The sequence below is a fragment of the Lithobates pipiens genome, unplaced genomic scaffold (genome assembly GCF_037356315.1).
Source record: "Lithobates pipiens isolate NorthernLeopardFrog02 unplaced genomic scaffold, aLitPip1_a1.2 Scaffold_19, whole genome shotgun sequence".
Classification (NCBI taxonomy): Eukaryota; Metazoa; Chordata; class Amphibia; order Anura; family Ranidae; genus Lithobates; species Lithobates pipiens.
The window spans coordinates 585,004,757-585,032,314 of NW_027507764.1; the positions used below are offsets into that span (position 1 = coordinate 585,004,757).

Sequence of the window (27,558 nt, forward strand, 5' to 3'; positions counted from 1 at the left end):
CGCCATACAAACGCCCCCCCCCCCCCCCCACACACACACACTTTTCACATATTTATTCATAAACAATGTTAAAAACCATTTATCATTTTCCTTCCACTTCACAATTATGTGCCACTTTGTCTTTCACATAAAATCCCAATAAAATATATTTACGTTTTTGGTTGTAACATGACAAAATGTGGAAAATTTACAAGGGGTATGAATACTTTTTCAAGGCACTGTAAATCCTGAATAATATTAATAATAACTAGCTAAAATTAAATAAAAAAAGGCATGCTTTAAAAAAAATAAACGCAAAATGCGCCTGAAAAAACGCGTTAATCGCAAGGCGTGAATTCCGGAGCTGCATTCATTTGCAGTCTTTTATATCTCCCCCGGGATTCAGCATTAATCCATCCGTCTTTGCGTCCCTCTCTCCCTGTATCCGATGTAGAAGGTCTCGGGAAAAGTTGGCGGTATCTCCGAACACCTGAGAGATACTTTTCTGTCTTTACAGTAAAAATACGGAAGAGCGCGCGTCTCTGGGAGAAGAGTGGAGGGATGGCTCCTCATCTGTATTGTGTCCTGGAATGTTCTCCACCCCAGCAGCCAGTGTAAGTGACACTCATTAATAAGTGATTCCCCTGGGAAGCTGTGTGCAGCTCAGTCTGCAGGAGGCTGTGCTGGAGAAGGGAGGTTGGTGGCCATCAATCACCTGGCCTGGGAAGACAGAGAGAGGAGGAGAAGGTCCACAGAGCACAGGGAACATGGCGAGGATGTGGGATCAGCAGCACACCATTCTCCCAGTACAGCTCCAGAGATTCCTGTGTTTCCTCTCCGTCTCCATCAGATGTGCGCGCTGCCAGATGATACCGGTAAGTGCCGGGGGTGGGGGCACCCTGGGGGCATGGATGCTCAAGGAGTTATTTAATAAGGCAGTTCAAAAGGAAATGATTATGTGCAAAGAGCAATGAAGAAGTGTAAAAGGGTAATGAGCACGTGAAAAGGGTGGTGACACGGGGCACAGGGCAATGCTGACCTGCAAAGGGCAAGTACCTGGGCCCTGGAGGCATGGATGCTCAAGGAGTTATTTAATAAGGCAGTTCAAAAAGGAAATTATTATGTGCAAAGAGCAATGATGAAGTGTAAAAGGGTAATGAGCACGTGAAAAAGGGTAGGGACACCCGGCACAGGGCAATGCTGACGTGCAAAGGACAACGGTGACAAGCAAAGGGAAACGGTGACATGCAAAGGGCAAGTACCTGGGGGGCCCTGGAGGCATGGATGCTCAAGGAGTTATTTAATAAGGCAGTTCAAAAGGAAATGATTATCTGCAAAGAGCAATGATGAAGTGTAAAAGGGTAATGAGCATGTGAAAAGGGTGGTGACAACGTGCACAGGGCAATGGTGAAATGCAAAGGGCAATGGTGATGTGCAAAGGGCAATGGTGACAAGCAAAGGGCAATGGTGACAAGCAAAGGGCAATGGTGACAAGCAAAGGGCAATGGTGACGTAGAAAGGGCAACAGTGATGTGCAAAGGGCAATGGTGATGTGCAAAGGACAATGGTGACAAGCAAAGGACAATGGTGATGTGCACAGGGCAATGGTGACAAGCAAAGGGCAATGGTGATGTGCAAAGTGCAATGGTGACGTGCAAAGTGCAATGGTGACGTGCAAAGTGCAATGGTGATGTGCACAGGGCAATGGTGACAAGCAAAGGGCAATGGTGACAAGCAAAGGACAATGGTGACGTACAAAGGGCAACAGTGATGTGCAAAGGGCAATGGTAACAAGCAAAGGGCAAGTACCTGGGGGCATGGATGCTCAAGGAGTTCTTTAATAAGGCAGTTCAAAAGGAAATGATTATCTGCAAAGAGCAATGATGAAGTGTAAAAGTGTAATGAGCATGTGAAAAGGGTGATGACAACGTGCACAGGGCAATGGTGACATGCAAAGGGCAATGGTGACGTGCAAAGGGCAATGGTGACATGCAAAGGGCAATGGTGACATGCAAAGGGCAATGGTGACGTGCAAAGGGCAATGGTGACATGCAAAGGGCAATGGTGACATGCAAAGGGCAATGGTGACAAGCAAAGGGCAATGGTGACAAGCAAAGGGCAATGGTGACAAGCAAAGGGCAATGGTGATGTGCAAAGGGCAATGGTGACATGCAAAGGGCAATGGTGACGTGCAAAGGGCAATGGTGACGTGCAAAGGGCAATGGTGACGTGCAAAGGGCAATGGTGACAAGCAAAGGGCAATGGTGATGTGCAAAGGGCAATGGTGACAAGCAAAGGACAATGGTGACGTAGAAAGGGCAACAGTGATGTGCAAAGGGCAATGGTGACGTCCAAAGGGCAAGTACCTGGGGGGCCCTGGGGGCATGGATGCTCAAGGAGTTATTTAATAAGGCAGTTCAAAAGGAAATTATTATGTGCAAAGAGCAATGAAGAAGTGTAAAAGGGTAATAAGCCGGTGAAAAGGGCGGTAACAGCGTGCACAGGGCAAGTGCCCTGGGCCCTGGAGGCATGGATGCTCAGGGAGTTGTTTAATAAGGTGGTGCAAGGAGCAGTAAAGATGTTGCAAGGGGCGGGCGGTGACATGCGAAAGGGTCATGATGACGTGGAAAGGGCAATGATAAGGCGCAAGGGGCAATAGTAATGAATAAAAGGGGAATGATCAGGGCTTTTTTTCCAGTGGGAACGCAGTTCCGGCACCTTCAGCATGGAATGTTTTATTATTATTATTATTATTATTATTCAGGATTTATATAGTGGCAACAGTTTACTACGCTTTACAATGTAAAAGGGAGACAATACAGTTATAATACAATAAAATACAAGAGGATTAAGAGGGCCCTGCTCAGAAGAGCTTACAATCTAATAGGGTGGGGCAGGTGGTACAAAAGTTTGCAGTAACTGTGGGGAATGAGCTGATGGAAGTGGTAGGAGATTAGGAGATTAGATGGAGATGTGATCGGCTTCCCTGAAGAGATGAGTTTTCAATTATTGCCTGAAGGTAGCAAGAGTAGGGGATAGCCGGACCGGTGGAGGTAGTGAGTTCCAGAGGATGGAAGAGGCACTGGAGAAATCCTGGAGACGATCATGGGAGGAGGAGGAGGAGACGAGAAAGCTTTAGAGCGGAGAGGGTGATTTGGGTGATATTTGGAGACAAGACTGGTGATGTAGCTCAGGATGTATGTAATGGCAAGGGGTACTAGAGTATGCTGGAGGGTCTATTGATGCTGGCTGCTGAGGGATCTATGGTTGCTGGGGATCTATTGTTGTGTGGGGAGGTTTATTGTTGCTGGTGGAGGATCTATTGTTGCTGGAAGGGGGTTCATTGTTGCTTTGGGGGGGATCTACTGTTGAGGAATGGGTCTGTGGTTACTGGCTGCTGGGAGATCTATTGTTGCTAGAGTTGGGGGAGGGGTTTGTGGTGGCTCTATTGTTGCTGTGTGACACTATTGTTGCTGTGGGGGGGTCTATAGTTGCTGGCTTCAGGGGATCTAATGTATTGATTTTCTTATGCCGCGTACACACGTAGCGGACTATCCGACGGACTTAGTCTGTCCGTCCGACTTTGCTACTTGCCCACACACGGCACTTTTTCAGCGGACTAATACGGCGTACTAATTCCGCCGTACTATCCGCTCTACTTTTGAAATGAACGGACTTGCCCACAAACGCAGAGGAAAGTCCGCTCATTTTGAGCGCGTCTCCAGGTTGGCGGGGCCCGCGAAGGAGACGTCGCTGGCCCCGCCACCTGGTATGGACTTAAAGGGGAACCCCAACGCCGAAAACAGTCAGCGTGGGGGTTCCCCCCAGGTCCACATCAGACCCTTGTCTGAGCACGCTACCCGGCCGGCCAGGAAAGGGGGGGCGAGCGAGTGCCCCCCCCCGAGCCGTACCAGGCCGCGTGCCCTCAACATGGGGGGTGCCTTGGGGAAGGGGGGCCGTGCAAGGGCCTCTTCCCGACAACCCTGGCCGTTGGTTGTCAGGGTCTGCAGGCGGGGGGCTTATCGGAATCCAAGAGCCCCCTTTAATAAGGGGGCCACCGAATACCGGCCCCCCACCCTATGTGAATGAGTATGGGGTACAATGTACCCCTACCCATTCACCTGTGAAAAAAAGTACAAAAAAAAAAACACAACACAGGGTAAAAATTGTTTATTGCACAGCTCCGGGGGTCTTCCGTCTTCGGGGGTCTTCTCGCCGGACTCCTCCGCTATCTTCTGCTAGCTCTTTTGCTAGCGGAGAAGCCCGGCTTTCTTCCTCGCCGCCGGCCTCTTCTTCCGACTTCGGGGGTCTTGTCCCCCTCTTCGGGGGTCTTGTCCCCCTCTTCGGTCTTCTGTCGCCGCTGTCGTAGTTGCCGCAGCCGCCTTCTGTTCTTCTCTTCAGATGTTGACTCGTCGCTCCCTCCACTCACAATGACGGGGACTGGGCGTGCGGAGACTTATATAGGGACATCACCAGATGATGTCCCCGCCTATTATGATGTCACAGTCCCAGCATCCTCTTGGACTGTGACACCATAATGGGCGGGGACATCATCTGGTGATGTCCCTATATAAGTCGCCGCGCATCGCGTCGGAGCCATTGTGAGCGGAGGGAGCGACGAGTCAACATCTGAAGAAGAAGAAGAGAAGAACAGAAAGCGGCGACGACGACAGCGGCGACAGAAGACCGGGCCACCGCCTGTAAAAGAGCTATAAGAAGGCGCGATGGCCCGGCAGAAGAACCGAAGAGGGGGACAAGACCCCCGAAGTCGGAAGAAGAGGCCGGCGGCGAGGAAGAATGCTGGGCTCCTCCGCTAGCAAAAGAGCTAGCAGAAGATAGCGGAGGAGTCCGGCGAGAAGACCCCCGAAGACGGAAGACCCCCGGAGCTCTGCAATAAACTATTTTAACCCTGTGTTGTGTTTTTTTTTGTACTTTTCTTCACAGGTGAATGGGTAGGGGTACATTGTACCCCATACTCATTCACATAGGGTGGGGGGCCGGTATCCGGGGGCCCCCTTATTAAATGGGGCTCCCGGATTCCGATAAGCCCCCCGCCCGCAGACCCCGACAACCAACGGCCAGGGTTGTCGGGAAGAGGCCCTTGTCCTCATCAACATGGGGACAAGGTGCTTTGGGGTGGGGGGGCACCCCCCATGTTGAGGGCACGTGGCCTGGTACGGCTCAGGAGGGGGGGGGGTGCTCGCTCATCCCCCCCCCTTTCCTGGCCGCCCGGGTAGCGTGCTCGGACAAGGGTCTGATGTGGACCTGGGGGGAACCCCCACGCATATTTTTTCGGCATTGGGGTTCCCCTTTAAGTCCATACCAGGTGGCGGGGCCAGCGACGTCTCCTTCGCAGACCCCGCCTACCTGGAGACCCGCTCGAAATGAGCGGACTTTTCTCCGGGTGGGAAAAGTCAGTTCATTTCAAAAGTACGGCGGACTGGCATACGCACGGCCGGATTGTCCGCCGAAATGCGAGTCCGGCGGGAAGATTGGAGTGCAAAACTACTTTCTAAGTCCGCCGTACTTTCGGGTCAAAAAAGTCTGCCAGAGGCTGCACACGGGAGGATTGTCCGGCGGACTTGAGTTTGCCGGACTTTTCCACCCGATTGTTTGATCGTGTGTACGCGGCATTGTTATCAGTATCAAATTCCATACAAATTACTTGGTTCTGTATTCTCTAATGGAAGGTGGGTAGGGGGTGGAGCCAGGGGATGGTGCTCAGAGGTGAGTAGGGGGTGGAGACAAGAGTTGATGTGGAAGGAGGGAGTACCTGCACCCACTCCCTGAGAAAAAAAGCCCTGGTAACGATGATGTGAAAAGGACAATGATGACTGTGTGATGATGTGCAAAATGATAATGATGTGCAAGGGGCAATGGTCATGTGAAAAATGGTAATGATGATGTGCAAAGAGGAACAATGATGTGCAATGAGCAATGATTACGTGCAAAGCTCAATGGTGACATGCAAAAGGCAATGATGATGTCCAAAGGGCAATTATGGCATGCAAAGGACAAGTGTTGGGAGTCCTGGGGGTATGGATGCTCATAGAGTTATGTAATAAGGCAGCGTAAAGACCAAGTATGACATGTAAAGGGCAATAAAGATGTGCAAAGTGCATTGGGGGCATGCAAAGGGCAATGATGATGCAATGATGATGTGCAAGGTGCAATGGTGACCTGCAAAAGACAACAATAATATGCAAAGGGCATTGGGGGCATGCAAAGGGCAATGATCATGTGCAAAGTGCAATGGTGACCTGCAAAAGACAACAATGATGTGCAAAGGTAATTTGGACATGCAAAGGGTCGATGGGAATGTGCAAAGGGCAATGATGTGCAAACGGCATCGAGGGCATGCAAAGGGTAATGAGGACAAGCAAAGGGCAATGGGATGTGCAAAGGGCAATAATGACGTACTAAGTGCAATAGTGACGTGCAAAAGACAATAGGCAAAGGGCAATGGGGACGAGCAAAGAGCAATAATGACATGCAAATGGCAATGGAGGCATGCAAAGGATAATGATGATGTGCAAAGTGCATCAGCAACATGCAAGGAGCAATAGTGATGTGTAAAAGGCCATAGTGACATGCAATGGACAACAATGATGTGCAAAGGGCATCAGTGACATGCAAAGGGCAATGGTGATGATGTGCAAAAGACAACAATAGCATGCAAAGGGCGTGAGTGAGATGCAAGGGGGCAAAGGACAACGGGGAGATGCAAAGGACAACAATGACGTGGAAAGGGTCAGAGTGGCCAATTGTTCCTCCAGCTTTCATCAATTTAAGACAGTTAAAACCTTGAAAAGCGCAGCATGATTGGCTGATGCAAGTTACTGCACTTTATCCATTGCTGTTTGCTTTCTCAAAGGGAACTTACCATTAGTGGGTGACAGATGGCACCACAAGGTGTCAGGATCCTAGCTCAGCCTCTACCAGCTTCATGAGTACTTGGAACCCACATTGAATACTTCGGGTCCAATCATATTTCGGTGGCACAGAGAATGAAATTGCGAAAGGGAAATAATTTTGTACAAAATTGTGAAAAAAGTTACAAACTGACAAATGTTGATGCCTCGGTGCCCATAGTAGATGAAGAGTCCTGCACCACCCGCTGCTTGGCACACAGATGCGCTTATTCTATGCCGCCAAGATCTCTGTAATTATACGGGACACAAATCGGGACATTTCTGGGAATCATTGACTATTTGTCTCACTGGCACAATGTAGCTGAGTTTATTGCACCCAATATGTGCATCCCGACTGTAGTCCAAGTCAGAGCTATGCTACCAATTCTCACTGTGCAATATGAGCATGTGTCATCCTGAATCTCAGACATAGCATTGTGGAATGTGGGGGTCCTGAATCTCAGACAAGGCATTGTGGAATGTGGGGGTCCTGAATCTCAGGCATGGCATTGTGGGATGTGGGGTCCTGAATCTCAGGCAAGGCATTGTGGGATATGGGGGTCCTGAATCTCAAGCATGGCATTGTGGGATGTGGGGAACCTGAATCTCAAGCATGGCATTGTGAGATGTGGGGTCCTGAATCTCAGACATAGCATTGCAGGATGTGGGGAACCTGAATCTCAAGCATGGCATTGTGAGATGTGGGGTCCTGAATCTCAGACATGGCATTGTGAGATGGGGGGTCCTGAATCTCAAACATAGCATTGTGGGATGTGGGGTCCTGAATCTCTGACATGGCATTGTGGGATGTGGGGAACCTGAATCTCAGGCATGGCGTTGTGAGATGTGGGGTCCTGAATCTCAAGCATGGCATTGTGGGATATGGGGGTCCTGAATCTCAAGCATGGCATTGTGAGATGTGGGGTCCTGAATCTCAGGCATGGCATTGTGGGATGTGGGGAACCTGAATCTCAGGCATGGCGTTGTGGGATCCTGAATCTCAGACATGGCATTGGGGGATGTGGGGGTCCTAAATCTCAGGCATGGCATTGTGCGATGTGGGGTCCTGAATCTCAGACATGGCATTGTGGGATGTGGGGTCAAGAATCTCAGACATGGCATTGTGGGATGTGGGGGTCCTGAATCTCAGACATAGCATTGTGGGATGTGGGGGTCCTGAATCTCAGGCATTGCATTGTGGGATGTGGGGGTCCTGAATCTCAGTCATGGCGATGTGGGGGTCCTGAATCTCGGGTATGTCATTGTGGGATGTGGGGAACCTGAATCTCAGGCATGGCATTGTGGGATGTGGGGGTCCTGAATCTCAGACATAGCATTGTGGGATGTGGGGGTCCTGAATCTCAGGCATGGCAATGTGGGATGTGGGGGTCCTGAATCTCAGTCATGGCGATGTGGGGGTCCTGAATCTCGGGTATGTCACTGTGAGATGTGGGGTCCTGAATCTCAGGCATGGCATTGTGGGATGTGGGGGTCCTGAATCTCAGGCATGTCATTGTGAGATGTGGGGTCCTGAATCTCAGACATGGCATTGTGGGATGTGGGGTCAAGAATCTCAGACATGGCATTGTGGGATGTGGGGGTCCTGAATCTCAGACATAGCATTGTGGGATGTGGGGGTCCTGAATCTCAGGCATTGCATTGTGGGATGTGGGGGTCCTGAATCCCAGTCATGGTGATGTGGGGGTCCTGAATCTCGGGTATGTCACTGTGAGATGTGGGGTCTTGAATCTCAGGCATGGCATTGTGGGATGTGGGGGTCCTGAATCTCAGGCATGGCATTGTGGGATGTGGGGTCCTGAATCTCCCTCCAATCGCACCGCCTGTTAACAAGATGAATGAGTGGATGCAGTGGTGGTCACTCCATTAGGGGCGCCGCCCCCTAATCCAGTGCTTTTTGAAGCATGTGATTAGAGTCTAAGGCTCTAAGTGGTTCAAAAAAGGGTGGGCTCGGGGAACAGAGCCCACCCAGTTGTGTGACAATAGCAAAAATAATATTTGCTATTGTCTTCCTGCTTCTCCTTCTGGCCAATCGGGAAGCTGATCTTAAGACTCGATTTTCAAGGAGGAGACACAGGGGGAAGCCACCAAAGCTGCCCGTGGCCTGGATGCCGTAAGTGTGGGGCTAATGGACAGATGGACATACGGACGGGTGAGAGACGGGGGGGGGGGGGGGCACGGTTTGATCGAGTGACCGAGCAGATGGGGGGAGTGGGGGATATTACCAACCGACTGACTGATTGACCGACTGAATCGCTCATAGTGTAACAGTAAAGCCACATTTATATAGAACCAGACATCTACTGACATTAACACGTGGTCAAACAGCATGTCAGAACAACTGCATCGAGCCCCCCAGCGGGCACGATGGAGTCACTGCTATAGCTCCGCCCTACGTGTTTAGTCTGAACAGATGTCGTCAGTCGGACAACGGAGAAAGCAGTGAAGATCAGCATAGAGGACTAAATAGACCTAAACATGTAAATCACTAGAGGGCGCTTCCCCGCCAGTAATCAAGGACCACTTAACAGCCGCTAAGTTATTGGAGCCCAACCAAACTAGAGCTAGTAGATGTCATTTATTTAAAACAAAAAAGAATAAATTGTAAAATCAAAAGGGTTCTAATACTCGGGTATATACACTTTATTACCAAAAGTATTGGGACTGTAAGGTTCAATATTGAGTTGGCCCACTAATTGCAGCTATGACGGCTTCAACTGTTCTGGGAAGGCCACAAGGTTTAGGAGGGTGTTGGTGTTTATGGGAATGTTTAACCATTCTTCCAGAAGCCCATTTGTGAGGTCAGACACTGATGTTGGACAAGAAGGCCTGGCTCACAGTCTCCACTGATCAATCATTATAAACATTGTTACTTTGTATCTCTCTATCTCCTGTCTGATCAATGTTTATAAACAATGTTACTTTGTATCTTGTTATCTCCTGTCTGATCAATATTTATAAATAATGTTACTTTGTATCTCTCTATTTCCTTTCTGATCAATGTTTATAAATAATGTTACTTTGTATCTCTCTATCACCCGTCTGATCAATGTTTATAAACAATGTTACTTTGTATCTCTCTCTATCTCTGATCAATGTTTATAAACAATGTTGTGGAATGTGGGGGTCCTGAATCTCAGACAAGGCATTGTGGAATGTGGGGGTCCTGAATCTCAGGCATGGCATTGTGGGATGTGGGGTCCTGAATCTCAGGCAAGGCATTGTGGGATATGGGGGTCCTGAATCTCAAGCATGGCATTGTGGGATGTGGGGAACCTGAATCTCAAGCATGGCATTGTGAGATGTGGGGTCCTGAATCTCAGACATAGCATTGCAGGATGTGGGGAACCTGAATCTCAAGCATGGCATTGTGAGATGTGGGGTCCTGAATCTCAGACATGGCATTGTGAGATGGGGGGTCCTGAATCTCAAACATAGCATTGTGGGATGTGGGGTCCTGAATCTCTGACATGGCATTGTGGGATGTGGGGAACCTGAATCTCAGGCATGGCGTTGTGAGATGTGGGGTCCTGAATCTCAAGCATGGCATTGTGGGATATGGGGGTCCTGAATCTCAAGCATGGCATTGTGAGATGTGGGGTCCTGAATCTCAGGCATGGCATTGTGGGATGTGGGGAACCTGAATCTCAGGCATGGCGTTGTGGGATCCTGAATCTCAGACATGGCATTGGGGGATGTGGGGGTCCTAAATCTCAGGCATGGCATTGTGCGATGTGGGGTCCTGAATCTCAGACATGGCATTGTGGGATGTGGGGTCAAGAATCTCAGACATGGCATTGTGGGATGTGGGGGTCCTGAATCTCAGACATAGCATTGTGGGATGTGGGGGTCCTGAATCTCAGGCATTGCATTGTGGGATGTGGGGGTCCTGAATCTCAGTCATGGCGATGTGGGGGTCCTGAATCTCGGGTATGTCACTGTGAGATGTGGGGTCCTGAATCTCAGACATGGCATTGTGGGATGTGGGGTCCTGAATCTCAGACATGGCATTGTGGGATGTGGGGAACCTGAATCTCAGTCATGGCATTGTGGGATGTGGGGGTCCTGAATCTCAGACATAGCATTGTGGGATGTGGGGGTCCTGAATCTCAGGCATGGCATTGTGGGATTTGGGGGTCCTGAATCTCAGTCATGGCGATGTGGGGGTCCTGAATCTCGGGTATGTCACTGTGAGATGTGGGGTCCTGAATCTCAGGCATGGCATTGTGGGATGTGGGGGTCCTGAATCTCAGGCATGTCATTGTGAGATGTGGGGTCCTGAATCTCAGACATGGCATTGTGGGATGTGGGGTCAAGAATCTCAGACATGGCATTGTGGGATGTGGGGGTCCTGAATCTCAGACATAGCATTGTGGGATGTGGGGGTCCTGAATCTCAGGCATGGCATTGTGGGATGTGGGGGTCCTGAATCTCAGTCATGGCGATGTGGGGGTCCTGAATCTCGGGTATGTCACTGTGAGATGTGGGGTCCTGAATCTCAGGCATGGCATTGTGGGATGTGGGGGTCCTGAATCTCACGCATGTCATTGTGAGATGTGGGGTCCTGAATCTCAGACATGGCATTGTGGGATGTGGGGGTCAAGAATCTCAGACATGGCATTGTGGGATGTGGGGGTCCTGAATCTCAGTCATGGCATTGTGGGATGTGGGGTCCTGAATCTCAGACATGGCATTGTGGGATGTGGGGAACCTGAATCTCAGGCATGGCATTGTGGGATGTGGGGGTCCTGAATCTCAGACATAGCATTGTGGGATGTGGGGGTCCTGAATCTCAGGCATGGCAATGTGGGATGTGGGGGTCCTGAATCTCAGTCATGGCGATGTGGGGGTCCTGAATCTCGGGTATGTCACTGTGAGATGTGGGGTCCTGAATCTCAGGCATGGCATTGTGGGATGTGGGGGTCCTGAATCTCAGGCATGTCATTGTGAGATGTGGGGTCCTGAATCTCAGACATGGCATTGTGGGATGTGGGGTCAAGAATCTCAGACATGGCATTGTGGGATGTGGGGGTCCTGAATCTCAGACATAGCATTGTGGGATGTGGGGGTCCTGAATCTCAGGCATTGCATTGTGGGATGTGGGGGTCCTGAATCCCAGTCATGGTGATGTGGGGGTCCTGAATCTCGGGTATGTCACTGTGAGATGTGGGGTCTTGAATCTCAGGCATGGCATTGTGGGATGTGGGGGTCCTGAATCTCAGGCATGGCATTGTGGGATGTGGGGTCCTGAATCTCCCTCCAATCGCACCGCCTGTTAACAAGATGAATGAGTGGATGCAGTGGTGGTCACTCCATTAGGGGCGCCGCCCCCTAATCCAGTGCTTTTTGAAGCATGTGATTAGAGTCTAAGGCTCTAAGTGGTTCAAAAAAGGGTGGGCTCGGGGAACAGAGCCCACCCAGTTGTGTGACAATAGCAAAAATAATATTTGCTATTGTCTTCCTGCTTCTCCTTCTGGCCAATCGGGAAGCTGATCTTAAGACTCGATTTTCAAGGAGGAGACACAGGGGGAAGCCACCAAAGCTGCCCGTGGCCTGGATGCCGTAAGTGTGGGGCTAATGGACAGATGGACATACGGACGGGTGAGAGACGGGGGGGGGGGGGGCACGGTTTGATCGAGTGACCGAGCAGATGGGGGGAGTGGGGGATATTACCAACCGACTGACTGATTGACCGACTGAATCGCTCATAGTGTAACAGTAAAGCCACATTTATATAGAACCAGACATCTACTGACATTAACACGTGGTCAAACAGCATGTCAGAACAACTGCATCGAGCCCCCCAGCGGGCACGATGGAGTCACTGCTATAGCTCCGCCCTACGTGTTTAGTCTGAACAGATGTCGTCAGTCGGACAACGGAGAAAGCAGTGAAGATCAGCATAGAGGACTAAATAGACCTAAACATGTAAATCACTAGAGGGCGCTTCCCCGCCAGTAATCAAGGACCACTTAACAGCCGCTAAGTTATTGGAGCCCAACCAAACTAGAGCTAGTAGATGTCATTTATTTAAAACAAAAAAGAATAAATTGTAAAATCAAAAGGGTTCTAATACTCGGGTATATACACTTTATTACCAAAAGTATTGGGACTGTAAGGTTCAATATTGAGTTGGCCCACTAATTGCAGCTATGACGGCTTCAACTGTTCTGGGAAGGCCACAAGGTTTAGGAGGGTGTTGGTGTTTATGGGAATGTTTAACCATTCTTCCAGAAGCCCATTTGTGAGGTCAGACACTGATGTTGGACAAGAAGGCCTGGCTCACAGTCTCCACTGATCAATCATTATAAACATTGTTACTTTGTATCTCTCTATCTCCTGTCTGATCAATGTTTATAAACAATGTTACTTTGTATCTTGTTATCTCCTGTCTGATCAATATTTATAAATAATGTTACTTTGTATCTCTCTATTTCCTTTCTGATCAATGTTTATAAATAATGTTACTTTGTATCTCTCTATCACCCGTCTGATCAATGTTTATAAACAATGTTACTTTGTATCTCTCTCTATCTCTGATCAATGTTTATAAACAATGTTACTTTGTATCTCTCTATCTCCCATCTGATCAAAGTTTATAAACAATGTTGCTTTGTATCTCTCTCTATCTCTGATCAATGTTTATAAACAATGTTACTTTGAATCTCTCTCTATCTCTGATCAATGTTTATAAACAATGTTAATTTGTATCTCTCTATCTCCCGTCTGATCAATGTTTATAAATTCTTCCAGAAGCGCATTTGTGAGGTCAGGCACTGATGTTGGACGAGAAGGTCTGGCTTGCAGTCTCCTCTCTAATTCACCCCAAAGGTGTTCTATCAGATTAAGGTCAGGACTCTGTGCAGGCCAGTCAAGTTCCTCCTCCGCAGGGAAGGTGAAATCTGAAGGTGTCAGCATACCAAGACATTTTGGACAATTTGATGCTCCCAACTTTGTGAGAACAGTTTGGGGATGGCCCCTTCCTGTTCCAACATGACTGTGCACCAGTGCGCAAAGCAAGGTCCATATAGACATGGTTGAGCGAGTTTGGGGTGGAGGAACTTGACTGGCCTGCACAGAGTCCTGACCTCAACCCGATAGAACACCTTCGGGAGGAATTAAAGCGGAGACTGCGAGCCAGGCCTTCTCGTCCACCATCAGTGCCTGGCCTTACAAATGGGCTCCTGGAAGAACGGTCAAACATTCCCCATAGACACACTCCTAAACCTTGTGGACGGCCTTCCCAGAAGAGTTGAAGCTGTTATAGCTGCAAAGGGCGGAGCCAACTCAATACTGAACCCTCCAGACTAAGACTGTCTTTAAAGTGGTTGTAAACCCTTACAACCAACTTTGACCTACATGTAAGCCTAGATTAAGGCTTACCTGTAGGTCCAAGAAATATCTCCTAAACCTACACGGTTTAGGAGATATTTGCCGAAAGACAGGCACCGCTGTGTACGGCGCATGTGCTGTAGACAGCGGCGCGCAGGCGCACTGAGCGCACCACAGTCAACGGCGATATGCCGCGAGTGGCGGCTCCCGTGCGCATGCGCGGGAGTGACGTCATTGCGGCTTCGCCGAATGACAGTGGCGGAGCGGCGAGACCCACCAAGAAGATGGATGCGCCGGACTACAGGGGACAGCGGTGACTTCGCTGGCTCCTGTGTCAGGTAAGTGACACATAATGGACTACTATGCGATGCGATGCGATGCATAGGAGTCCATTATGCTTTACCTTTGCAGGGAATGTAAGAGGAAGTAACACCCATCAGGGTTTACTTCCTCTTTAACCACTTGAGATCCGCGCTATAGCCAAATGACGGCCACAGCGCGGATCTCCTTTTCCGGGACTACGTCTATTGACGTAGTCCCGTGCACGAGCGGCCTGCACGCCCCCTGAGGGGCGCGCGCGGCGCGCTCTGTGATCGGCGAGTCCATGAGACTCGCCTGATCACCGATCCGTGCAAGGGGTCGATCCCGACGCCTTATCACGTGATCAGCTGTCAGCCAATGACAGCTGATCATGTGATATAACGGAGCCGGTAATCGGCTATTATTCCTCCTCGCGCTGTCAGCGCGAGGAGAAAAAAAAAAAGCCGATCACATCAGTCCCGATCACGGCCAGCTCTGCTAGTGCCCACCTGCCCCCTGCCAGTGCCCACCTGCCCCATGCAGTGCCAAATGTATTAAAAGTAAGTGCCCCCCGTCAGTGCCACCCAGCAGTGCCCATAGTGCCACCCAGCAGTGCCACCCACAGTGCCACCCAGCAGTGCCACCCAGCAGTGCCCACAATCTGCCTCAAAGGTGCTGCACCCCAGTGCCACTTATCCGTGCCCATCAGTGTCATCTACCAGTGCCCAGCAGTGCCGCCCATCAGTGCCCAGCAGTGCCACCTATCAGAGCCACCTATCAGTGCCACCTATCAGTGCCCATCAGTCCCATCTATCAGTGGTACCTATCATTGCCCATCCGTGCCACCCACCCGTGCCACCCATCTGTGCCCATCTTTGCCCATCAGTGCTGCCTTATCTGTGCCCATCGGTGCCGCCTTATCTGTGCCCATTAGTGCCGCCTTAACTATGCCTATCAGTGCCCACCAGTTCAGCCTATCAGTGCCCACCAATGCAGCCTATAAGTGCCCACCAATGCAGCCCATAAGTGCCCACCAGTGCAGCCTATCAGTGCCGCCTAATCAGCGCACTTCAATGAAGGAGAAAAATGACCCGTTTGCAAAATTTTATAACAAACTATTAAACATGATTTTTTATTTTTTTTTGCATCTTTTTTTGTTTGTTTAGCAAAAAATAAAATTCCGAGCTGCAACTAAATACCACCAAAAGAAAGCTCTATTTGTGGGAAAAAATGATAAAAATTTCATTTGGGTACAGTGTTGTATGACCGCGCAATTGTCATTCAAAGTGCATCAGCGCTGAAAGCTGAAAATTGGTCTGGGACTGAGGGGGGTTTAAGTGCCCAGTAAGCAAGTGGTTAAAGTTCATATAAAGGCAGGCGTCCCAATACTTTTGGTAATATAGTGCATTGTCCTATCTTTTTACTAATGCTAGCAGCATAAGGATTAAAAGTAGTTAATGTTGAGTGAGAAGGTGAAGTTTCCGCTTTAGGTAAGGGCGAAGTCGTCACCGCATAAACCGGCCAGTACTGGGAATGGAAACATTTATTTGGCCCATAAGCTGCGAAGTCTGAACGGACAGAAAAGGAATTGAAGTGCATGAAATGGAGATGAGAATATTACTCCTCCCTCGGCTACAATGTATAAACATCTAATCAGTTACAATGTCGTGTTCTTGGATCTGCGTGGCCGTCCTTGTCTTTCTCCAATCTTTATTGGCCGTCAGCGCTCCTAGAATTGATGGCGTTGTGAAGATCAGTGTCCTGTAACATCCTCGGATCCTAGAATTCCCCAGATTCCCCTCAGCGGCGTCCTCACCAGAGCAGACCGGTGACACCGCTGAGCACCCGCCAAACGCTCCGGTTTGATCTGCTCTTATCGCCCCGCCGCTCTCCTGCGAATTGCCTTCATGGCGGGAGCAGGTGTCCGAATCGCTCTCTCTCCGCTTTCTGCGTTTTTATGGCTTATTTTATCACAACAGACGCGGATTCTGCATACTTAATCTCAGCCTATTAATAATGTTTATTTTACGGAGCCATCTGCTGTGCCACAGAGCCGGAGGCCATAATGAGGTCTAATCAGAGAATGTACAGAGGGCGGGGGGGGGGGGGGGGGGCTTTGGAGGACATATCAATCGCTGGAAACAATCTTCATTTCTTCGGTATGGATGTGAATGATAATTATGATCATAAAAGGTAAGGATTGTGGTCATTCGTTTTAAAGCCCAGAAACATATCCAGCCAGGCAGAAATTGTACCAACAAAGTCCGTTTTATAAACTTCTCCCGACTTGACATATGAAGGGCAGATACCTCCAGTTTTCTTTCCCAACCTGTTATACAATAACCTCCAAAGCCCCCCAATTATCCACTAAATGACGTGACAAGGTTTTGGAGTAAAATGGCCTTACGGCCTTTTATTTAACAATTAATGTAACTTAAATAAATAACCATCAACCAAAACTTCTCTATACCTTGGTGGTCTTTGAGGGCAACGACACACAACTTGGTCACTGCGACCAACTTCTTTTAAAACTTAGGCCTCCAGTCGCAAGACACCGACTCGGAGATGGTACTCGACGTCCGCAGTGACCTACATTTTTACCCCTTCCTGGTTAAACCCCTCGTTAACCGAAAAGGTACCTGAGAACCCTATACCACAGATACCTCGCAGTTTTCTTTCCCAACCTGTTATACAATAACCTCCAAAGCCCCCCAATTATCCACTAAATGACGTGACAAGGTTTTGGAGTAAAATGGCCTTACGGTCTTTTATTTAACAATTAACGTAACTTAAATAAATAACATTTAAAATAACCATCAACCAAAACTTCTCTATACCTTGGTGGTCTTTGAGGGCAACGACACACAACTTGGTCACTGCGGCCAACTTCTTTTAAAACTTAGGCCTCCAGTCGCAAGACACCGACTCGGAGATGGTACTCGACGTCCGCAGTGACCTACATTTTTACCCCCTCCTGGTTAAACCCCTCGTTAACCGAAAAGGTACCCGAGAACCCTATACCACAGATACCTCCCAGTTTTCTTTCCCAACCTGTTATACAATAACCTCCAAAGCCCCCCAATTATCCACTAAATGACGTGACAAGGTTTTGGAGTAAAATGGCCTTACGGCCTTTTATTTAACAATTAACGTAACTTAAATAACATTTAAAATAACCATCAACCAAAACTTCTCTATACCTTGGTGGTCTTTGAGGGCAACGACACACAACTTGGTCACTGCGACCAACTTCTTTTAAAACGTGGGCCTCCAGTCGCAAGACACCAACTCGGAGATGGTACTCGACGTCCACAGTGACCTACATTTTTACCCCTTCCTGGTTAAACCCCTCGTTAACCGAAAAGGTACCCGAGAACCATATACCACAGAAACCTCCAGTTTTCTTTCCCAACCTGTTATACAATAACCTCCAAAGCCCCCCAATTATCCGCTAAATGACGTGACAAGGTTTTGGAGCAAAATGGCCTTACGGCCTTTTATTTAACAATTAACGTAACTTAAATAAATAACATTTAAAATAACCATCAACCAAAACTTCTCTATACCTTGGTGGTCTTTGAGGGCAACGACACACAACTTGGTCACTGCGGCCAACTTCTTTTGAAACGTAGGCCTCCAGTCGCAAGACACCGACTCGGAGATGGTACTCGACGTCCGCAGTGACCTACATTTTTACCCCTTCCTGGTTAAACCCCTCGTTAACCGAAAAGGTATCCGAGAACCCTATACCACAGATACCTCCCAGTTTTCTTTCCCAACCTGTTATACAATAACCTCCAAAGCCCCCCAATTATCCGCTAAATGACGTGACAAGGTTTTGGAGTAAAATGGCCTTATGGACTTTTATTTAACAATTAACGTAACTTAAATAAATAACATTTAAAATAACCATCAACCAAAACTTCTCTATACCTTGGTGGTCTTTGAGGGCAACGACACACAACTTGGTCACTGCGGCCAACTTCTCTTGAAACTTAGGCCTCCAGTCGCAAGACACCGACTCGGAGATGGTACTCGACCTCCACAGTGACTTACATTTTTACCCCTTCCTGGTTAAACTCTTTGTTAACCAAAAGGTACCCGAGAACCCTATACCACAGATGGGTCCCAACTATGTTATATACCAGCCTTCTTCTCTTCCTTCAAAGACCCACCACTGCCAGGCTGTCATGGCAGCCTCACTGTAATAATGACCAAAACATCGGGAGGGTTGGTGGGAATCTTCTCACCTCTCCGCTCTCGACTGACGTCACAACTTCCTCCTTCTAGCTAGACTTCCCCAGGATCCCTCCCGGCTCTTAACCACCCCCCCCCCTTTCCTTAAAGAGGCCACATTTCTAAACTACCCCTGCCTGTCCTGCTGTCCGCCTATGTCATGCCGTTCCACCGACAATTCTTTGTATTCCCTTTACTCCGGGACTCCCTTTCCTGTTACGGCCATGCTGCTGGGTGTATAATTATGACTATGCAGTCCAATTAGCATCAGAAACCCCTGTTCTTACCCTTACCCTGTAAGGGGGAACTCTGCGGACTCTAATGTAAAGGGGAACTTTGGAGAGTCTGATGTAAGGGGGTTGGTATCGTAAGGGGGAACACTCATGTAAGAGGAACTCTGCAGACTCTGATGTAAAGGGGAACACTGCAGACTCTGATGTTAGGGGGAACTCTGCAGATTCTGGTAAAAGAAGGAAGTCGAGAGTGGAGAGGTGAGAAGATTCCCACCCACCCTCCCGATGTTTTGGTCATGGTGACCCTCTTACATTAGAGTCTGCAGTGTTCTTCCTTATATCACAGCTTGCGGTTTTCCCTTTAAAGGGGAACTTTGGGGAGTCTGATGTAAGGGGGTTGCTATTGTAAGGAGGAACACTCATGTAAGAGGAACTCTTCAGACTCTGATGTAAAGGGGAAGGCTGCAGACTGTGATGTTAGGGGGAACTATGCAGAGTCTTGTAAAAGAGGGAAGTCTGCAAACTCTGATGGGGGGGGGGGCTTGGTGACCAGAGACCCCCTTACATTAGAGTCCACAGTGTTCACCCTTATATCACGGTCCGCAGATTTTCTCTTTACAAGGGGAACTCTGTGGACTTTCCATAAAAAGGTCCACCAAAATCCTCAACACCAGGAAGCTCTTGGCCGGTAGAGATCCAACATAAGCGTATTCAGTAAACAAGCCTAAAGGTGTTTGCAGGTTGGGATCAAGCAGAAGTGTAGTCGAGGAACAAGCCAAAGATCAGTAACGAGTGGCAGTGGAGATAAGGACAGCTGCAGAGATTCAAAAGAACAAGATATTTGCTGGAGAGAGCACAATAATCTGGCAAACAGGAAGTGCAGAGACATGCCGTAAATGAGGAAGTTCATGGGAGGGGTAGAGAGTTCAAGGTTCACCAGAAACAAGAAACAAGGCAAGATTATTCTAAGACAGGAGTCCGCCAACTTTCTAAAAAAAAGGCCAGTTTACTGTCCTACAAAGAGGGTACGCCACTTGCCCCCATCTATAGCTGGCTATCACGGTAAGAACCATTGGAAGGTTAGCAATAGTTTACTGTCCTTTAGACTTTAGGAGGGCCAGACTGTGGCCATCACTAGTACAAAGTGTCCCAGCATCAGTGGTAGTAAACAATCCCTCATCATTGGTGTCATTGGGCCCCATTGGTTGGTGTCATAAGGTGGAACTGTGCCCCATCGTTGATGTAATTGCACTTTGTTGGTGTCCGTGAATGAAATAGTGCCCCAAGGGCCAGATAAAAACAAGCAAAGGGTTTGGAGACCCCCGTTCTAAGAGATCAGACAGGGAGCTGTGCAGCATCTCCGGTGGTTGAGTGAGAAAGGCTACTGCCAGACGCAGCAGAGGTCGTGGCGGGTTCAGATCCCGGTCCTGACAATAATTTTGTGCGAGGATACATGCTGGGGGTGTGGCTGTTACTCAGCTCTGCCAACATAGAGCCCTGCCAAGTGAAAGTAGAAAGCAGGATTTTCATCAAACCTTTTCTCGGGTAGGTTCAGCAGCAATGCACGTTTTTTCATCAACAGTAATAAGCCCACTTTGACTAGCAGATAGAAATTGGCCGGTACTTTTTAAAATCTGCTCCCTGTTTGCACTGATGGAAAACGTTCCTGCCGCTGGCGTTTTTCTATCAAGCTCTTTTTAAGAATTAAGAGACCCGAGATGACAGAGCTACGGGAACATTTCAATTAGCAAGGCTAGGCCTAAATTTACTAGCGACAAAAAGCATAGACTCAGGCTTTAGTACAAGAATTAGGATATTGCAGAGTGTATAGCAGTGTAAAATTGACCGGTATGACAGTTTAAACCCCTTGTCTACCAAGGTATGATTTTAAATGTATTCATGGGGTTAAAACAAGCTTGATTTTTTCTTTTAATTTGAGAGCTTTTCTGTAAAAGTGATCCGGGCGGCTGCTACTAAGACGGTGCTGCCCCGTTCACCATCTGTGATAGCAATAAAGTTGCATAAAAAAAAAAAATGGAAAAAGGGGCATGGGACGTTAAAGTGGTATTAAAGGATTGACTTTTTAACCACTTCAATGCCGGGCACTTATACACCTTCCTGCCCAGACCAATTTTCAGCTTTCATTGAATGACAATTGCGCAGTCATGCTACACTGTACCCAAACTACATTTTTATAATTTTTTTCCAACAAATAGAGTTTTCTTTTGGTGGTATTTGATCACCTCTGGGATTTTTATTTTCTGCTAAACAATTAAAAAAAATGACAGAAAAGTTTGAAAAAAAAAGTTGTTTTATGTTTCTGTTACAAAACTTTGTAAGTAAGTAAATTTTCGCCTTCACTGATGGGGTTGCACTGATGGGCACTGATAAGGCTGCACTGATGGGCACCGATGAGGTGGCACTGATGGGCACTGATGATGGGCACTTATATGCAGCACTGATGGGGCACTGATCGGTGGCACTGATGGGCACTGATAGGTGGCACTGATATGCAGCACTGATGGGTGCACATAGGTGGCACTGAAAGGCGGCATGGATGGGCACAGATAGGCGGCAGTGATGCACTGATAGGTGGCATGGATGGGCACTGATAGGCAGCACAGATGGGCATGGATGGGCACTGATAGGTGGCACTGATGTACATTAATGGATGGTACTGAGGGATCCCAATCAGTGCCAAACAATAATGCCTGCCAATCAGTGATGCCCATTGTGGGCACTGATTGGCATCCATTTTTTGCGCACTGATCAGCATCCCTGGTGGCATGGGAGGCATACCTGGTGGTGACTATTGGTGGGCATCCCTGGTGGTCCAGACTGACACACCGCAACAACAATCGCCATGATGCGTGCCCCCAGGAGAAGAGGAGAAGAGAAGAAGGCGGCGGCGACAGAAGACCAGGCCAACGCTAGTAAAAGAGCTATAAGAAGATAGTGGAGGCCTGGCAGAAGAACCAAAGAGCGGGACAAGACCCCAGAAGAGCAAAACAAGACCTCAAAGTCGGAAGAAGACCCTCGGACGGCGGTGGCGATGATGAAGAAGAAAGCAGGGCTCCTATGCTAGTAAAAGAGCTAGCAAAAGAGCAGAAGATAGCGGAGGAGTCCGGTGAGAAGACCCCCCAAGATGGAAGAAGAGAAGACCACTGGAGCTCGCGTGCTGGTCGGGACCCCCGTGAGTCCGGTCGCGGGTCCTGCGGACTCGATCGCTCACAGGGCGTCTGAACGAGGAAATGCCGTTGTAAACAGCATCTCCCCGTTCTGCCTAGCAACTAGTGACGCTGATCTCTGCTCCATGTGATTGGAGCAGAGATCAGTGTTCACTAAATTAAAGCCCAGCCCCCAACAGTTAGTAAAACACCCCTAGGAACACTTAACCCCTACACTGCCACCCACTGGTTAACCCCTTCACTGCCAGTGTCATTTACACAGCAATCACTGCATTTATATAGCAGTGATTGCTGTATAAATAACAATGGTCCCAAAAATGTCCAATGTGTCCGCCATAATGTCGCAGTCGCAATAAAAATCGCTGATCGCCGCCATTGCTAGTAAAAAATAAAATATTAATAAAAATGCCGTAAAACTATCCCCTATTTTGTAAACGCTATAACTTTTGCGCAAACCAATCAATAATCGCTTATTGCGATTTTTTTTTACCAAAAATATGTATCGGCCTAAACTGAGGGAAAAAAAATTGTTTTATATATTTTTGGGGGATATTTATTATAACAAAAAGTAAAAATTTATGTGTTTTTTTTCAAAATTGTCGCTCTATTTTTGTTTATAGCGCAAAAAAATAAAAAACGCAGAGGTGATCAAATACCACCAAAAGAAAGCTCTATTTGTGGGGAAAAAAGGACGTCAATTTTGTTTGGGAGCCACGTCGCATGACCGCGCAATTGTCAGTTAAAGCGGCGCAGTGCCGAATCACGAAAAGGGGTCTTTCCTTTGACCAGCAAAATGGTCCGGGGCTGAAGTGGTTAATTTACACTTTTTTCACCAGGTGAATGGGTAGGGGTACATCGTAACCCATACTCATTCACATAGGGCGGGGGGGCTGGTGTCTCCCGGATTCCGATAAGCCCCCCACCCGCAGACCCCGACAACCAACGGCCAGGGTTGTTGGGAAGAGGCCCTTGTCCTCATCAACATGGGGACAAGATGCTTAGGGGTGGGGGGGCCATATGTTGAGGGCACGTAGCCTGGTATGGCTCAGGGGGGGGGGGGGGCGCTCGCTCAACCCCACCCCCTTTCCTGACCGGCCGGGCTGCGTGCTCGGATAAGGGTCTGCTATGGACTTTAGGGGGGGGACCCCCACGCTGTTTTTTCGGCGTAGGGCTTCCCCTTTCAATCCATACCAGGTGACGGGGCTCGCGAGGTGTCAATCTCGCCGATGGAGGTGGCGACATTGACTTCCTTTGCTAGTCCCGTCTACCTGGAGCCACGTTCAAAATGAACTGACTTTTCTCCGTGTGGGCAAGTCCGTTCATTTCAAAAGTCTGGCGGACTAGCACACAGACAGGTGGATTGTCCACTGGACTGCCGAGTCTGGCGGACAATTTTGAGTCAAAACTGCTTTCTAGGTCCGTCGGACTTTTGGAAAGAAAAAGTCTGCCGGAGCCCACACACGGGCAGATTGTCCGGCGGACTCTGGTCCGATCGTGTGTATGTGGCATAATAAACAGTTGCGCAAAGATCATGCAACATAAAAAAAGTCACCTTCCTCCATTTTATTGTGCAGGGCCTCTGCTTTCAAAAAATTAATAATGTTTTGGGGTTTAAGGTAATTTTTCTAACAAAAAATGCTGATTTAATGTGCTTGCAATAAAACTTAAAAAATTGCCGCAGTAGACAAAGGGATTGTTTTGCTAAAACTGGAGAGTGCAAAATCTGGTGCAGAGCTGCCTAGAAACCAATCAGGGTCCAGGTTTTTTGGCAACACCAAATTGAACAAGCTGAAGTTAGAAGCCGATTGGTTACCATGCACAGCTGCACCAGAGTTTGCACTCTCTAGTTTTAGTAAATCAAACCCAAATGTTTAATTAGAGATAGTAGGCCTGACTGGTGTGTGCCTAACTTTTACTTTATTATCCGGATATAGGTTTGCTTTTTTAAACAATATATAGCCACCTGCTGTAACTAAAAGGCAGTGGGATGGTAAAAAAAAAATGTTTGCTATGGACAAGACAGCAGCTAAAAGGGACCCCAAAATTGGTTGATTGCCCAAAGAGCTAGCAATCAGAAATCAAGTACAGTTCCGTAACTAACCCTAATCTCTCCCTATGCAGTTTGTTTCAGCTTTCCCTACAACAGTTTCCTGACAGTATGCATGGGTGCATATAAATCTGCTGTGGATCTTGAATATCAAACCCATGGTGGTGGGGGACCTGAACCCCCTTAATGGGAACCCCTGGGAGGCCAGCTATATAGGAGGAGGCTGTGTGCTCTACGGCTCATCTAGCAGTCATCAGTGTATTTCTTCTCATTGAGTTTCCAAATCCAATTATTGTATCATTGCTGGTAATGATTAGGAAATGGCAATTATCTGTGAGCTCAGAAAAACATTTATGTTGTTTATTCTCATACAACATCTTCCAAAAGGAGAAAAGTACAAAGATATTCCTTTGCAACATTCTCTCCAAAAATCACAAGAAAACATAATATAGCAAGGTCTTTTACCTCTTTTGGTCTAATGAGGACCTCCAAGGCCAAAGATAGCGGACATCCTTCAATATGTGGTGGGTTGTGAGGCATAGTAGGTACAAAGATGGTGAAAATCATGGAGCACCCGACACTACTTGGATGTAAAAGAGGTTTTTTTTTCTTTCGACAGTCCTTTTTTGTATATTTTGGGGGGGAAGAGAGTTAGGGCCAGGAGACCCTTAGATAGTGGCAAACTCAGTTGGCAGGCTCTGAGACTTCAATAGGAGAACAGCCTTACATGGAAAGCCCCAGCAAGAAGCCACATCTGCATGGGCAAGAATGCTGTCTCCTATGGTAACAGTCCTTTAACAGTTCATAACTTAAACTTAACAGTTCTTTCAGCTCCCACTACAACTGCTCCTTGTAGTTCTTCAATACTGAGCTCCTGGTCTCTCACTAGACCCTCTGATTCACTGACTCTGAATCCCTTGAGCTCCTCCAGGGTTTGTGGTGGTATCTCCCTCACGCGACACTCATGCTTCCCTGCTGGGACCCTAGCTTGGCACGTCAGATACTCCTCAAGCTTCACCCCTGCTAACCGACTAGGTCCCTGGCTTGACACACAAGACTGCTCAGCAAGTATCACCTTGGCTGGTTGGGTCCCTGACTTGATCACCGCCTGACGTTTCCCGATTCTCCACCATGCCCTTTTGGTGTGAATATGGTTCCGGTACTTGCTTCACTTACTCAATGTGGTCCCTGGTAAAGGCGACTAGTCCCTTTGTGGCGACAGCTTCCCTTCTACCTCCGACCACTGACAGGTTCTCTGGCTGGCAGAACCGTCACTTCTGGTTGGACGGCAAGCTGCAATCCCAACTCTGCGCTGCTCTCTCACTTCCGGATAGGCCTTCACCCCGGCCGGCAGGCAGATGCCACCAATATAGGCTCAATCTCCAGCCTAGCGGCCCGGGGAAGATGACACACGTCCACCCAGACAGCCATTCTGGTGGCACAGAACATAGATCACCTGACTCCACCCAAATACATAGGCTCTCATAGCAGGCCAAGGGATTCAAGAAATCCCCTACCCATTGGCTGAGACACCCCATATACCCATATCCTGACCTTGAGTTGTCCTTTTCATATCTAGTACCACCAAGTGCCCGGCCACCTAGTGGTAGAAGAGAAAAGTACAAGGCCAAACTTAGGGAGAAATCAATGGATCACTAATAATTTAACTATGGTAGCTACCCCTGACAAGGAATTTGGTGAGAAGCTCCCTGACTATACCCCAGGGTGCTACATCATTATTATACATAACTTCTTCCCTTTCCGCTGTTTTCGATCATCCTGCTAGAGGACTCTGCTTCTTTCCTCTACCTAACTTGTAAGCAGGTGCTTCCTAAGAGGGTTGAAAAGGGTCAACCGTTTTCTTTTGCTGCAATCATGCCCTCAGCACTCTTGCCTTAAAGGTATTTTTTTTACTTTGCCATCAGCCTAAGGTACAGTCACTTCATGGGGCACGGCAAAGCTTTGTACAGGACAGTGTGTGGAAGATGTCTTTGAGAATTGCTACTTGCAACTACTTCAGTAAAAGATCTTTATTTGTTCATCTGAATTGACTGATCTGGTCTCTCTAAAGGGGTGCATGCATGGCGTATCAAATGAAAAGGGCTTACAACAGTGGGGCTGAAGAGGGTAAAGGAGATACAGTACAGAGTTTACTAAGGAGAATGCTGTCCAGAGGAAGTTAGATTACCGTTGCTAATGACTACTGTATTTGTGTGACTTTCTAAAGCAACCAACCAGCCAGGAGATGGGTGATGTGGCAGAGGTGATGGATGCTCTGGTAGTGAAGGAGGGTTATGCTTGGCCTCATCACTAGCGACTGGTTCCTCACATACTGGGATAGGCCCCATGGGAGGGAATACATAGGGACCCAGCCTGGAGTCATGGGAGAGAGAGAGATGTAGAGGTGCCCCAGGAAGGAGAGCAAGCATGGAGTTATGGAGAAGTGTGTTCCCTGTATCCAATAGCAACATCCAGAATTGTGTCACTATTCCTCCCACTGACAGCAATGATGGGGCACTATTTCTCCCACTGATACCAAGGCTGGGGCACTACTCCCCCCCACTGACACCAATGATGGGGCACTACTCCCCCCCACTGACACCAATGATGAGACACCATTCCTCTCATTGACACCAATGATGGGCACTATTCCCCCTACTGATACCAATCATGGGTCACTATTCCTCCCACTGACACCAATGATGGGGCACTATTCCTCCTACTGATACCAATCATGGGTCACTATTCCTCCCACCGACACCAATGATGGGGCACTATTCCTTCCACTGATACTCATGATGGGGCACTATTCCTCCCACTGATACCAATGATCGGGCACTATTCCTCCCACTGACACCAATGATGGGACACTATTCCTCCCACTGACACCAGTGATGGGGCACTATTCCTCCCACTGACACCAATGATGGGGCACTATTCCTTCCACTAACACCAATGATGGGGCACTATTCCTCCCACTGACACCAATGATGGGCCACTATTCCTCCCACTAATACCAACGATGGCGCACCATTCCTCCCACTAATACCAATGATTGGGCACTATTCCTCCCACTGACGCCAATGATTGGGCACTATTCATTCACTGACACCAATGATGGGACACTATTCCTCCCACTGACACCAATGATGGGACACTATTCCTCCCACTGACACCAATGATGGGACACTATTCCTCCCACTGACACCAATGATGGGGCACTATTCCTTCCACTGACACCGATGATGGGGCACTATTCCTCCTACTGACACCAATGATGGGGCACTATTCCTCCCACTGACTCCAATAATGGG

General features: G+C 48.4%; 1 protein-coding gene across 2 annotated transcripts in view; it reads left to right on the plus strand.

The window, feature by feature from the left end:
- Positions 1-542: 542 nt before the first annotated feature.
- The window catches only part of TMIE (transmembrane inner ear), a 184,863-nt gene continuing 157,847 nt past the window's right edge, over positions 543-27,558 (plus strand). The window contains exon 1 of one of the 2 annotated variants that reach the window (XM_077493515.1): positions 543-854. In XM_077493515.1, the coding sequence (XP_077349641.1) occupies positions 747-854 (108 nt within the window). In that variant the 5' untranslated portion in view covers positions 543-746. The remainder of the gene's footprint in view (positions 855-27,558) is intronic. The other variant, XM_077493516.1, reaches the window with a different exon arrangement.